The 15,516-nt window shown below is 34.2% G+C and overlaps 1 protein-coding gene across 1 annotated transcript in view; it reads left to right on the top strand.

Moving 5' to 3' along the window:
• The window catches only part of EXOC5 (exocyst complex component 5), a 63,359-nt gene that overhangs the window by 38,773 nt on the left and 9,070 nt on the right, over positions 1-15,516 (top strand). Inside the window, exons 7-14 of the mRNA XM_027842907.1 lie at positions 24-133; positions 861-905; positions 1,005-1,145; positions 2,126-2,208; positions 3,445-3,654; positions 5,432-5,579; positions 13,964-14,072; positions 14,472-14,592. Coding sequence (XP_027698708.1) covers positions 24-133; positions 861-905; positions 1,005-1,145; positions 2,126-2,208; positions 3,445-3,654; positions 5,432-5,579; positions 13,964-14,072; positions 14,472-14,592 — 967 coding nt within the window. The remainder of the gene's footprint in view (positions 1-23; positions 134-860; positions 906-1,004; positions 1,146-2,125; positions 2,209-3,444; positions 3,655-5,431; positions 5,580-13,963; positions 14,073-14,471; positions 14,593-15,516) is intronic.

The following is a 15,516-nucleotide window of genomic DNA, read 5'->3' as shown; positions in this document are numbered from 1 at the left end:
ATAAATTTTTTTTTCCTGTTTAGGTAAGTACCATGATTTAGAATGCCAGCTTATTCAGGAGTTTACCAATGCTCAAAAAAGGGGTGAAATCTCCAGAATGAGAGAAGTGGCAGCAGTTTTACTTCACTTTAAGGTAAAAATTTAATTTTACAAAAGCTTAATATTTTAAATTAATTGTTGTAAGTTTAAGACTGAACACTGGGACTTCTGAAATCTTTCATTTCTTTTGATCATAAAACATTCTGTTTTTCTCATTTAAGTTTTAAGTGCTTCAGAAGGGTCATTTTGAATTCTCAGTAATTTGAGAATATGTGCTATATCTTTTGCATGAATAGTCGTAAGTATCAGGCACCAAGAAATAATAAATTACTATTTTAAATACCTATTATAGATCTTTGATCAAAATGTGTATTGCTTAGATGTCTTAAATATCTTTGTCTTGATTCTTTGTCTATATGATGATTGCTGTGGGCAAAAGTCATAATGAATTCCAGGGGACATTCAAATTTAAGAATGAACATGTGGATAGAAATCATGTTTCCAAATTTCAAGACCTAAATCTGAAGACTAGTATCTTTGTAATAAATTACCAAATGGAAACTAGTGCTTTGAAATTTAGGAAAGGAAGGAAAGCGGTTCCAAGCATATATCATCAACCCAGTCTTACCTGAATCTTGTTTGCATTGGTATTCTGGTTTGGAGGGTGGATTGAGAAGTTAGTTTTGGGTTGACTTTGTAAAATGTTAGAATCTTTAGGGTTAGTGAGTATATATAGAGTCCTTCCTTTTAATGAGATTTTATGTGTTATAAAAACTCATCTTGCTCAGATATCATAATTTCTGTGTTTTTCCCTTTCTCAGGGTTATTCTCACTGTGTTGATGTATATATAAAGCAATGCCAAGAGGTAATATCCCAGGGTTTTTTGGGGGGGATTTTGTAGTATTACATGTTTTTTGGCACTCCTTAAAGATGTGTAAAACTATTAATTTGCTCTGCTCTTTAGAATGCTAATTTGAGAAGTGATATATTTGAAGATACAGCAATACTCTGCCAACGTGTAAATAAACAAGTTGGAGATATATTTAGTAGTCCAGAAACAGTACTGGCCAAACTTATACAAAACGTGTTTGAAATCAAATTGCAGGTAATTTTTAAACACTCATAAGTTAAATAATTTTTTTACTATGTGTATTATGAGGGAAAATATTCTCTAATTCAAAAGATTGTAGCTTATAGAAGTTAAGCACACTAGAGATTAGTCTTAGACATAGTCACCTCCTACTTAATTAGAAGAAAAAAAGTACCAACCATCATTCTGTTATAAAAGTTACACTGTCAGAACGATATATACATGTTTTCTAGTAGTAGGTATGGATAATATGGAGGCATCCACCCACTTTTTATTGTTGTTTTACTCTCATAGCCAGTATTGGCTATTTGTGAAGTTGGCAAAATGGAATTGCAACCTGTGGCTACGACTATTGACTATTTTCTCAGTGCTAAGCTAACAACTACTCTGAGAACTGAATTTGTGATCTTGATCTCGTTAACACCATACTTTAATTGAATCAATCAATACTGATTTGTAATAATTGATGTGTTTTATGAAGCAGTGTAGATTGTTTTAAAATGAAAGGTGTGCTGCTGAGTTCTTAGTTTTCCCAAAATCTTTAAAGATATAGCAAGTTATTAGGGTTTGTTTTAACAAAAATGAAATATTGCGAATTTTGGAAAAAAAAATTCCAAATGATATTTTTGCTTATTTTGTATAATCAGTTACTTTCCTATATAGCTGTTTTGTATTTTTGAGCAAGGAAGAAAATTAAACACATATTAGTAATTTCTGAGGAGAAATTATCTTAAGAAATTGCCATATTGGCTAATGTAGAAATATGTTTTTAATGACTGCCCATGTGTAATCTATAGCAAATTGCTTGCCTTCTCACAGAGGGGGGAGGAAAGGGGAGAAATAGAATTTGGAACTCAGAATTAAAAAAAAATGTTAAGAACTTTTTTACATGTAATTGAGAAAAAATAAGAAAATAAAGCTATTAAGAGAAAAGAAATTGCCATATTTGATATATATATTATATCGAGGTTTCTATGTGTGTAATTTTTTTCTAGAGTTTTGTGAAAGACCAGTTAGAAGAATGTAGGAAGTCCGATGCAGAACAGTATCTTAAAAATCTCTATGATCTTTATACAAGGTATATATATATATATACATATATATGATTTCTATACTTTTTTATAATATAAAGACATTGTGAATGTTGTCATGGGAGGGCAATGTGTAGAAAGTAGCAGGTTAAATCAAGGAGTAGCAGTGATATTAACTTTTTTTTTTTTTTTTTTTTGATGAGGCAATTGGGGTTAAGTGACTTGCCCAGGGTCACATAGCTAGTTAAGTGTCAAGTGTCTGAGGCCAGATTTGACCGCAGGTCCTCCTGACTCCAAGGCTGGAGCTCTATGCACTGCGCCACCTAGCTGCCCCTTATTAACTATTTTTTAAAGTGGTTGATAGCAGCATTAAAGGTGCTTGTGGGAAAGGATCTTGGTATCATTAATATTCATATAAAATGAGTGTACATATTCATATAAAATATGAGATTCCTCCCCCAAAAAAATCTATGTGGAAGATACTTTAAGCCTTTTAAAAAATATTTTGCTGTATGTCTTTATTTGAAAAATATATCTTGAATTAGAATCTTTGAAATTGAATAAGAATGTGTCCTATTTATGATAAAGGACAGTCTTAGATCTGATTATGAAAATTTCTCCTCTTTTGTTATTAGGGTCATTGCTACCCTTATGACGAGTGAAGCTTTGTCCAGAACAGTTCTTAAATATTTTCTTCTTAAGATAATTCCCCATATGGAAGCCAGTTCTCTAGAAGTAACTTTGATCAGAAAGTCTGTATTCGTTGTAACTACAATTCCTACAGCAGTGGAAAAGAGCGTATTCATGAGATAGATCAGGCAGGAAAGATAGTGAGCAGCAGGAGGTTAGGCTGGAGGCATTTGGAGGAAGGCTGAGAAAGAAGGCAGGAGAAGTACCTACAAGGAAAGTGGAGTTAGCCCCTTGTTTGGAGTCACGTTTTAGTATTTATCCTGAGTGTCACGTATGTGGAACAACTGAGATATATCTGTCATCATCCTCCCTATTCTGAGCCAATTTTTAGTATGACTTCTGGCTCTCTAGTTTTATTCCTAAAGATCACAACAATTGCTGGTGTCATATTATTTGTATTTGATAGTCCATCCTACCTCAAGTGCAGCCCCTTAGAACTTCTGATTACTTACTTCCTAATCCACCCCATCCAGCTTTAAGAAGTGTTAGTCTGAAATAATTCACCAAAATTACTTGTAGAAATATAGTCCTTACTTTTGCTACAATATCCAAACATACATTAATCTTTTTTTCCTTCCTCCCTCTATGAAAAGAACTACCAGTCTTTCCAGCAAGTTGATGGAGTTTAACTTAGGTACTGATAAACAGACTTTCTTGTCTAAGCTTATCAAATGCATTTTCATTTCCTATTTGGAGAACTATATTGAGGTGGAGATTGGTTATTTGAAAAGCAGAAGTGCTATGATCCTACAACGCTATTATGATTCAAAAAATCATCAGAAGAGATCCATAGGCACAGGAGGGTAAGTTTCAAAATGGATTTTATACATACAAAGAGACTTTTTTTTGGACTGAGTCTATAATTTAATTAGCATAGAATAACGTAGAATTTTTCTGCTGAAAATATTTTCCTACCAAAGTAAATTGGCACCTTCTTTCTGCAACTTATGGTATTAAATAATTGCCCAGGACATTGAAAAATTAAGTGACTTGCCCAGAGTCACACAAGCCAGTAAGTGTCTGAGGCAAGACTTGATTCCAGATCTTTCTGTACTGAAGGTAGTTCTCTGTTCTTTTCTCTCTCAACTTATATTTTGAGCAAAAAGAGGTTTCTAAATAATGTTGATTCATTGAAAACATGTATTACAGAATTCTTTTTGTAATACTGACTTGGATATACTAGTAGGCAAATAAAATCTCTTAAAATGTAATAGCTACATACCTAGATGACAGTCAACTCCTGATAGTGAATCTTCTAATGATGAGTTTTATTAAACAAAGCTAGGCTAGTCCTAATACAATAGATGCAAGGTACCTTGCTAGATCTGTTACTAAAGAGCCTTTTCTCTCACAGCATGTAGTAACCTAAGAGACTTGGATTTTCAGCCGCTTTCTCCAGTTCATAATGAGGCATCAGAGCAGGAATGATGTGGAGGGTTGTATGCATAATAAATGCATAGTTAACATGTGTTGGATTGAATTAGCCTTCAGAAATTTTTTTTATGCCAAGTGTGATCTTCATGTTGATAAGATTTGTAATGACTTTTGGCTATAAAATTGCTATGTAAATAAAATGGCAGCTATAATAGGCCTCCAGTCACCGCTAGATCATTATCTCATAGAAAAAAATGGTTTTGTATAAACTTTAGGATTATAGTGATACCTCACATATCTGGCAGCCTAATCCACCTGAAACATGACTGAAATCCAGGGAAAAAGCGAAAGAAAAAAAAAAGACTTTGAGTATGCAAAATAGTTGTCACTAAAGCTTACATATTTTATTTATAAAAGAGACTCTTACTCAGAAGCTATTTAAATTTACATTTATAATGTAAAGAGGCCTCATTTACTCTTTATATAATATTTTTAATAAAAGTGATCATCATTTCCCAGCACATAATAGATTAGAAGATATGTGTACCTTAGAAATTTGTATGCGTCAGGAGACGCTGTAAACAGGAACGTTGACAATAAGAATAAATGACACCTGATACTCTATCATCCAGAGACGACACAGAAAAAAAACTGTTAAGAACAGATATAAGCATAGTAGTCTGAGGACGTTTAGTGGAGAGCTACTTTCTCAGTAGCCCCTAAAGGCCTCATTGCATCATTGTCATAATCAGAGATAAGGCTGAATTGTGATTAGTAAGTATATAAGAAGTCAGAGGACTGTGACACAGTTTTCAGATAAATCTTAATGGTCAAAATAAATTTGAGGACTTAAAACACTGTGTGGCTGGAAATATACTTAGGTGCAATAGCTTATTCCCCACAGATGCTCAATAATTGAGGTGTTATAGTTATAATACCAGAATTTTAGACCTGGAAGGGACCATAAGAGAGCAGCACCTTGTTGCATGCTTTTGAATTACGGATAAGGAAACTGAGGCCTGGAGAGACTGGTTGGCTTGCCCTTGATCATATAGCTACTTCCTGGAGGAATCAGAATACCAGGACTTTTTACTCCCACTTCAGGGCTTTTCATACAATCATATTTAATGTATAGCATATTTATTGTAGTTTTTAATTTAAAATCTGTGCCTAATGGAAATATTTTTGTGTTATATGGTATTCTAGTATTCAAGATCTGAAAGAGAGAATCAGACTACGGACCAATTTACCACTTGGGCCCAGTATCGATACACATGGTGAAACCTTCCTCTCCCAAGAAGTGGTAGTTAATCTTTTACAGGAAACTAAGCAAGCCTTTGAAAGATGTCATAGGGTAAGAATGATTGCACTGGCTCCTTTAGCTCCTCAGTGTTAGTGCTTGCTGTTTTGGTGTAGCTATTTGTACCTTCTCACCCTGTGCAAGTCTTGTACAGGTCCTTCTATAAATCTTCAGTCTTCAAGATCTAGTCTGCATACTGAAGGCCTTCCTCTCTAGGTCTCTTAACATTCATTGCATGGATGCCATCACAGCTCTAGGGCTGTCTCATCTGTTATTTTTCCTTTCTTTCCAATTACATACTTCCTTGATATAGTCAAGCCATTTCTTGTATCCCATATCATTTGTCATATCCTATAACCTGCTGGTACTCACTCTGTGTCTCTCCACTTCCTTTTGTTTCGCCTCTAATTTTCTTTGGAAATTATAGTGTTCCATGTAGTAGGCCACATAAACATCTCTATTCTCAGATACAGGAAAAAAATGTTTTCTCTAATCCTGAAGGTAAATTGTAACATTCTTTTAGAGAATAAAATTAGTGCTAAGTTGCTTTAGGAGTTTACGTTATAGGACATTTCTTGTAATTGTAAATGAAACTTTGTGCCTGTACATTTTTTAAAAACTTTTATCTTTTGAGAGGAGACTTCCAGGAGCTAAAATGGTGGAATAAGCAACAGATCGCTGTCCCTGTCCCATTCTCATCCCTGAACACCTATAAAATAATGTCCCAGAACAGATCCTGCAACAGTGGAGCTGGCAGAAAGACAGAGTGGAGCAGTCTTTTAATCCAGGAGACGTAAAGGATCAGCAAATAAGGTCTGTATCATTCGGGTGAAAGGGAAGCACTGTCCAGGACTGAAAGCGTTCCAGCAGGCCCACAGCAGGCTCCACTTAAATAAACCGGCAGGAGATTCTGAGCCCCAGAGAGGTAGAGCAGGCAGAACCTCCTACGTGCCTTTAGCACAGGCAAGGGAACCGGCAAACTACAGCTTGGAGAACTACCATGTGTGCTGACACAGTCCCAGACAGGCAGGCATCCTCCAGCAGCTGGACTTTCTTGTGCTTCCAGCCCTGGATAGGCGGGTGCTCCTCTAGCAGCAGACCTCTCTGTGCTTCACTGCAGCCCTGAGGAAACGCAGAAAAACCCTACCTGGCCTCAGCACACACCAAACACCACCACCAAGACCCCAGCTCAAAGCCAGGTAAGCTGCTCGACCCCTTTATTCAGAACCTGAGGCCCCAGGGCACAAAGCTAGTGACCAGGCCTCTGGACCCCAGCACAGGAAGCTTGGGACAGCTTCTTGTACCCCAGAAGCAGAGCTCAACTTTAAAAGCCAGGAAATAGGCAAACAAGATGAGCAAAAAGCAAAAATGAACACTGACCATAGACTGTATTTATGGGGACAGGGAAGATCAAAGCAGAAACTCAGAAGAGGCCAACATTGTCAATATACCTACTTCCAAAGCATCAAAGGGGAATATGAACTGATCTCAAGCCCAAAAACCCTTCTAGGAAGAGCTCAAGAAGGATTTTGAAAGTCAAATAAGAGAGGTAAAAGAAAAATTGGGAAAAGAAATGAGAGGTATGCAAGACAGAGTCAGCAGCTTAGAAAAGAAAGGACAAAAATTGAATGTAGAAAACAATTCCTTAAAAAATACAGTTGGCCAAATGGAAAAAAAAATCTACGGAAGAAAACAACTCCTTAAAAAAGTAGAATTGGCCAAATGGAAAAGGAGATACGAATGGTAACTGAAGAAAACAGTTCATTAAAAATTAGAATTGGACAAGTGGAAGCTAATGACTGTATCAGACAGCAAGAATCAGTCAAACAAAATTAAAAGAATGAAAAAAATAGAAGAAAATATAAAATACCTCATTGGAAAAAGCAACTGACCTGGAAAATAGATCCAGGAGAGATAATTTAAGAATTAATGGTCTACATGAAAATGGTCTACAAGAATTAATGGTACATGATCAAAAAAAGAGCCTGGGTGGCATCTTTCAAGAAAGTATCAAGGAAAACTACCTTGACATCCTAGAACCAGAGGGTAAAATAGTCATCTAATCACCTAAAAGAGATCACTTAAAAGAGATCCCTAAATGAAAACCCCAAGGAATGTTGTAGTCAAATTCCAGAATTATCAAGTCAAAGAGAAAATACTACAAGCAGACAGAAAGAAAGAATTTAAATATCATGGAACCACAGTCAGTATTACACAGACTTAACAGTGTCTACATTAAAGGATCACAGGGCCTGGAATATGATATTCCAGAAGGCAAAGGAGCATGGATTACAACCAAGAATTAACTGTCCAGCAAAACTGAGTATAATTTTTCAGGGGAAAAAATGGACATTCAGTGATATAGGGTATTTTCAAATTTTTCTGATGAAAAGACCAGAGCTGAAGAGAAAATTTGATCTTCAAATACAAGACTCAAGAGAAGCATAAAAAGGTAAACAGGAAAGAAAAAAAAAATGTAATTCAATAAGGTTAAACTGTTTACATCCCTGCGTGGGAAGATGATACTTGTAACTCTTGAGAATTATATCTTTATTATGGCATTTAGAGGGACTATACATAGACAGAGGGCATGGGAATAAATTGAATTTGATGTGATGATAAAAATAATTAAGGGGTGAAAAAGAAGGATTGTGCTGGAAGAAGAGGAAAAGGGGAGGCAGAATAGGGTAAATTACATTGCAGTAGGAGGCGCAAATACCTATTAGAGTAGAGGGAAAGAAGGGAGGAGAGCGAGCATTGTTTGACCCTTACTCTCATCGGATTTGGCTTAGAGAGGGAATAACATACACATTCAGTTGGTTATAGAAACCTGTCACACTATATAGGGAAGTAGGAGGAGAAAGGAGAAAGAAAAGTAAGTTACAGGAAGAAATAGACAGCAAAACTATACTAGTGAAGGATCTCAACCTCCCCCTCCTAGAACTAGATAAATCTATCCACAAAATAAAAGAAGAAAGTTAAGAAGGTGAATAAAATTTTAGAAAAGTTAGATATGCTAGACCTCTGGGGAAAATTGAATGGGGATAGAAAGGAAAGTAAGTTTTTCTCAGTGTTATATGGCACCTACTTTAAAAAAATGATCATGTACTAGGGCATAAAAACCTCACAAACCAGTCTAGAAAGGCAAAAATATTAAATGCATCCTTTTCAGATCATGCTGCAATAAAAATTACATGTAATAAAAAACCATGGAAAGATAGACTAAAAATTAATTGGAAACTAAATAATCTAATCCTAAAGAGTGAGTCAAATAACAAATTATAGAAACAATCGATAACTTCATCCAAGAAAATGACAATAATGAGACAACATACCAGAACTTTGGGGATACAGCCAGAGTGGTTCTTAGGGGAAATTTTATAACTCTAAATGCTTACCTGAATAAAATAGAGAAAAAAGAGATCAATGAATTGGGCATGCAACTAATAAAAAAGCTGGAAGAACAAATTAAAAATCCTCAACTAAATACCAAATAAGAAATTCTGAAAATCAAAGGAGAGATTAACAAAACAAATTAAGAAAACTATTGAACTAATTAATAAAACTAGGAACTGGTTTTATGAAAAAACCAATACAATAGGTAAACCTTTGGTTAATTTGATTTAAAAAAAGAAAGAAGAAAACCAAATTATGAGTATAAAAAATGAAAAGGATGAATTCACCACCAGTGAAGACGAAATTACAACAATAGTTAAGAGCTATTTTGCCTAATTGAATGTCAGTAAATCTGATAATCTTGGTGAAATGGATAGATATTTACAAAAATATAAATTGCCCCAATTAATGGAAGAGGAAATAAAATACTTAAATAACCTCATTTCAGAAAAAGAAATTGAACACGCCATCAACGAACTCCCTAAGAAAAAAATCTCCAGGGCCAGATGGATTTACAAGTGAATTCTACCAAACATTTAAAGAACAGTTAATCCTAATGCCATATAAACTATTTGAAAAAATAGGTGAAGGAGTCCTACCAAATTCTTTTTATGATACTGATATGGTGCTGATATCTAAACCAGGAAGAGTCAAAACAGAAAAAGAAAGTTATGGACCAATTTCCTTAATGAATATAGATGAATAAATTTTAAATAAAATATTAGCACAGAGATTGTAGCAACTTATCACGAGGCTCATACACTGTGACCAGGTAGGATTTATACCAGGAGTGCAGGGCTGCTTCAGTATTAGGAAAACTATCAGCATAATTGACCGTATCAATAACAAAATTAACAGAAATCATATGATTATCTTAATAGATGCAGAAAAAGATTTTGACAAAATACAATGCCTATTCCTATTAAAAACACTGGAGAACACAGGAATCAGTGGAGTTTTCCTTAAAATGATAAGTAGCATCTATCTAAAACCATCAGCAAGCATTATGATACTTGTAATTGGGGATAAGCTAGAAGCATTTCCAGTTAGATCAGAGGTGAAACAAGGATGTCCATTGTGACCATTGTTATTCAGTATTGTACTTAGAAATGTTAGCTTTAACTATAAGAGAAGAAAAGGAAATTGAAGGAATTCAAATAGGCATGAAGAAACAAAATTATCACTCTTTGCAGATGATACGATGATATACTTAGAGAATCAACTAAAAAACTACTTGAAATAATTAACAACTTTAGCGAAGTTACAGGATATAAAATAAAGCCACATAAATCATTAGCATTTCTATGTATTACTAACAAAGCCCAGCAGCAAGACATAGAGAAATTCCATTTAAAATAAATGTAGACAATATAAAATATTTGGGTGCCTTCCTGCCAAGACAAATCCAGAAACTGTATGAACACAATTACAAAACACTTTTCACACAAATAAAGTCATATCTAAATAATTGGAAAACTATCAGATGCTTATGGGTAAGCCGAGCTAATAAAATTAAAATGACAATTCTACCTAAATTCATTTACTTATTCAGTGCCATACCAATCAGACTAATAAAAATTATTTTATAGAGCTAGAAAAAATAATAACGAAATTCATCTGGAAGAACAAAACTTAAGGATATCAAAGGAATTAGTGAAAAGAAATGCAAGGGAAAGTGGGCTAGCCGTACCAGATTTAAAACTGTATTATAAATCAGCAACCATCAAAACTATTTGGTACTAAGAAATAGAGTGTAGGATCAGTGAAATAGGTTAGGTACACAAGACACAGTAGTCAATGACTATAGTAATCTACTTTTTTGTTTTTTGTTTTTGTTTTTTAGGCAGTTGGGGTTAAGTGACTTGCCCAGGGTCACACAGCTAGTAAGTGTCAAGTGTTTGGTCTGAGGCTGGATTTGAACTCAGGTCCTCCTGATTTCAGGGCCGGTGCTCTATCCACTGTGCCACCTAGCTGTCCCTTGTTTTGTTTTTTGTTTTTGATTTTATAGTAATCTACTTTTGATTAAACACAAAGACTCCAGCATCTGGGATAAGAACTCACTATTTGACAAAAACTGTGAAAACTGGAAAACAGTATGGCAGAAACTAGATATAGACCAATATATTATACCATATACCAAAATAAAGTCGAAATAGTTACATGAGTTAGACATAAAGCATGAAACTAAAAGCAAAATTAGGATAGCAAGGAATAGTTTGCCAGTCAGATCTATGGAGAAGGGAAGAATTTATGACCAAACAAGATAGATAGAGAACATTAAGAAATGCAAAGTGAGTGATTTTGATTACATTAAATTAAAAACGCTTTTCACAAACAAAGCCAGTGCAGCCAAGATTAGAAGGGAAGCAGAAATCTGGGAAACAATTTTTACAGCTAGTGTCTCTGACAAAGGTGTCATTTCTAAAATATATAGAGAACTGAGTCAAATCTATAAGAATACAGGTTATTTCCCAATTGATAAATGGTCAAAGGATATGAACAGGTAGTTTTCAGATGAAAAAATTAAAGCTTTTGTCATATGAAAAAATGCTCTAAATCACAATTGATTAGAGAAATGCAAATTAAAACAACTCTGAGGTACCACATCACACCTATCAGATTGGCTAACATGACAAAACAGGAAAATGATAAATGTTGGAGAAGATGTGGGAAAAATGGAACACATGCATTGTTGATGGAGTTGTGAACTGTTCAACCATTCTGGAGAACAATGTAGACCTATGCCCAAAGGGCTATAAAAACGTGCATACCCTTCAATCCATCAATAGCACTATTAGGTCTGTACCCCAAAGAGATCATAAAAAAGGGAAAAGGACCCATTTATCCAAAAAATATTTATAGCAGCTCTTTTTGTGGTGGCAAAGAATTGGAAATTGAGAGGATGACCATTAATTGGGAGTTGTGGTATATGAATGTAATGGAATAGTATTGTTCTGTAAGAAATGGTGAGCAGGTGGACTTCAGAAAAACCTAGAAGGATTTGCATGAACTTATGCTGAATGAAGTGAGCAGAACCAGAACACTATATAGTAACAGCAATATTGTGCGATGACCAACTTTATTAGACTTAGCTCTTCTGAGCAATGCAATGATCTAAGAAAACTCCAAAAGACTTGTGATAGAAAATGCTATCCATATCCAGAGAAAGAACTGTGCAGTCTGAATACAGATCGAAGCATATTGTTTTCTCTTTTTTTGTTGTTGTTTTTTTGTATTTTCATTCTCATGGTTTTTCCCTTTGGTTCTGATTCTAATTTACAACATGACTAATGTGGAAATGTGTTTAATATGATCATACATGTGTAGCCTATATCAGATTGCATGCCATCTTGGGGAGAGGGAAGGGGCAAATTTAGAGCTCAAAATCTTATAAAAGTGAATGTTGAAAACTAAAAATAAGTAAATTTTTCCTTAGTGCTTTGGCACATAGTAAAAACTTACACATACTATATATATATGTATATATACATATATACACATATGTATATGTTTATATGTGTATGTTTCTGTGTGTATATACACACACGCATACACATTAGTATGTAATGGTAGCCATCTCTAAAGTAGGGGGGCAGAGAAAAAAGGAAAAAAAAAGTTACATGATAATTTTATTATGTATTTGAAAGGAATAACAAGTTGTATATAATAGATTTGCATTTTCATGTACAAACTCTTTTCTGTTCTACTCTGTTGTGGAAATGTTTATTTTATTTCTTAAGTTCAGAATGCAATAAAATTTTTAAAAAGAATTTAATAAATGTTTGAATTGAGTATGAAATCAAGATGTGACTGAAGAACATAAAAATTCCTTTTGTCATAAAGAAGATTAACCTTTAATTTTGATTAGAATCGAGGATGTGAAATCATGCAGTATTGTTATCCTTTTTGGTATTGACCTTCTCTCTGTTCTTCACCCATAACATCCTGTGTCCCACCTCCATGCCTTTGCCTGGAGTGAGGTCTCTCCTCATCTCAACTTCATAGGGTCTCTATCTTCCTTTAACTTAGGCACCGTCTTTGGTGTGAAACATTTTTGGGTTTCCCTTTGGATTGCTAGTGCCTTTTCTCTCCCAAATACCATACATTTAAGTACTTTCTATATATTTGTACTTACTTTATATTTATTCTATGTATGTTTATATAGGTACTTCTTGCTTCCTCCAGTAAATGTAAACCTCTTATGAGTAGGAATTGTTTCTTTCTTTTGTACTTCCATTTTCAGCTGCTTAACATAGCACTTTGCATATAATAGATGCTTAATAAATACTTGTTGATTAATATTTAAGTCACAGGTGTCTAATTCTGGGTTAGAATTCATATTGTATAAAGGCAAAGGCCAAATATCTTAAGATAAACATAAACCTTTTCACCAAATCCCAAATACTGAGTGGGTGAGGATAAGGGATGGGTTACACTTTGAGACTTACAGACCAAATGAACATAACGGGTAATATAGTAATAATAGGAAGCCCATTATTCTGGAGGTTTGTATAGGTGGGAAACAAATAGGTTCAAAAAAGGATAAAGAGAAATTCATTTATGATAACTCTTTTGACTGTCTGAGATCCTTATCTTTCATTAAAAGGTTATAATAGTTAAGAGTCATGTTTATTCTGTGACACCCATAGTTACTTCTTGTCATTGGGTATTTGAAGTCACAAGACAAGCAGTAAAAAAACCATTGCTGCTAGTTATATACTTGAGTTTATTTTGGGCTTTACAGGGTCACCCGGTCCAGGATGATCAGAAAAGCTATAGCTATTCATTCTAGGGCAAGACAGGTTTGAAGTATCACAGAGACAGCATGTGTGTTATGGTGGGAATCATTTCTGTTTTTGAAATTTATTTTCATTTTATTATGTGATTTCACTTGTTTATATATGTTTAATTTTACTCTTTTCTTATTTTTGTGAAATGTATCTATGTATGTTTAAGCCCCAAAATGTTTTATCTGTCCAGTAAATGTTAAATGAATTAATTTCCTTTTAAGCTGATGTGGATATTGTTTTTGTTTTTAAAAGCTTTCTGACCCATCTGATTTGCCAAGGAATGCCTTTAGAATTTTTACTGTTCTTGTGGAATTTTTGTGTATCGAGCATATTGATTATGCCTTGGAAACAGGACTTGCTGGTAAGTATAATATCTTTTCTTAATGTATGCATAGTAGTAGATAAAAGTATTAGAAATACTAGACATTTTTATATATAGCATCTATATTTTTAGACTTCGATGATGCAGTATGCCAAAATCTGTTTTTAAGAATTACAAAATAATCAAAATTGTGTAATTTTAAGATCATTAGTGTAAGTTTAATCTGAAATGTCTTGTTATAAAATGACTAATGGTCTTAATTTTAACATTTTTTTCTGTATTATCTTAAAAAGGATGATTAACTATTCTTTCTACTTAAAATTGTAGCTGTTTAATATGTATTTATTGATCAGATAGCTAACCAGATATATTTATAATGGTGCAAGATACTAATTTCGCTTAATAGCTGATTTCAGTATACATTCACTTGCATTTTAGGAATTCCTTCTTCAGATTCTAAAAATGCAAATCTCTACTTTTTGGATGTTGTGCAACAGGCCAACACTATTTTTCACCTTTTTGACAAGCAATTTAATGATCACCTTATGCCACTGATAAGGTCAGTCAAATCTTTTAATTCATATTAGTGATTGTCGGCTCTGGTAGGTTGAATTATTTCTACACAGATTAAGTGGTCAGCTCTATATCTTGATCCTGTGAGCACAGATCTATATGCTGAGCTATAGCCTCACAGCTAAGCTACTCTCTCCTATTGTCAGATGCTATCACCACCTTCCTAAAGGATGTTTTCAACTACATGACCTAAAGGAATTTCAAATTCAGTATATCTAAAACAGAATTCATTTCCTCTAAAACCTACCACTTTTCCTAATTTTATTATTTCCATCAAGGGTACTACATCCTTCCCATGACCACATTCATAATCCCAGCCTCTTACTATACAAGATAGAAGTCTTAGTGAAGTTTTAAACTACTAAACCTTAAAATTTTACTGAGACTTTTAGGAAACCCTCTATATCCTATAGTTAACCATTTCAACTACACACTATCCTCTTCTCTTGAATTACTCACTTCTTTTTCCTATTGCTGTTCTTTAGTTGCCAAAACCAAGCCTTGGATTACTCCTATTATCTTCTGCTGAATGGAGCTGGAAGAAGTAACAAAACCCTTTTGACTGGGTTCATAATTTATGCTAACTATCTTCACCTAGCCCTCATGGCAGCAAAGGAATCTTTTATTCCTCCCTGATTGATTTCTTATCACTCTTCGTAGGAGCTCTTTCAAACCTCTTCACCCCAAGTCTTCCTCACTTCCCCTTTTTCCACTTCTTTACTGAGGAACTTCACTACTTTACTGAGAAAATCTAGACCATTTACTTTGAGTTCCCTCTTCTACCCATCTCTTCATCTCAAAAAAATTTTTGTCCCCTATTATTTGCTTACATCCTGCAGACTGATGATGTGACCCTTCTCTTTGCCAAGATCAGTCCCTCTGTATATTCCCTTGACTACATCTCTTATAG

This window comes from Vombatus ursinus, unplaced genomic scaffold (genome assembly GCF_900497805.2).
Source record: "Vombatus ursinus unplaced genomic scaffold, bare-nosed wombat genome assembly UNPS02014893.1, whole genome shotgun sequence".
In the NCBI taxonomy this organism is placed as follows: domain Eukaryota; kingdom Metazoa; phylum Chordata; class Mammalia; order Diprotodontia; family Vombatidae; genus Vombatus; species Vombatus ursinus.
Note: the sequence above shows the minus strand (reverse complement) of the source record. Positions and strands in the feature narration are given on the sequence as shown.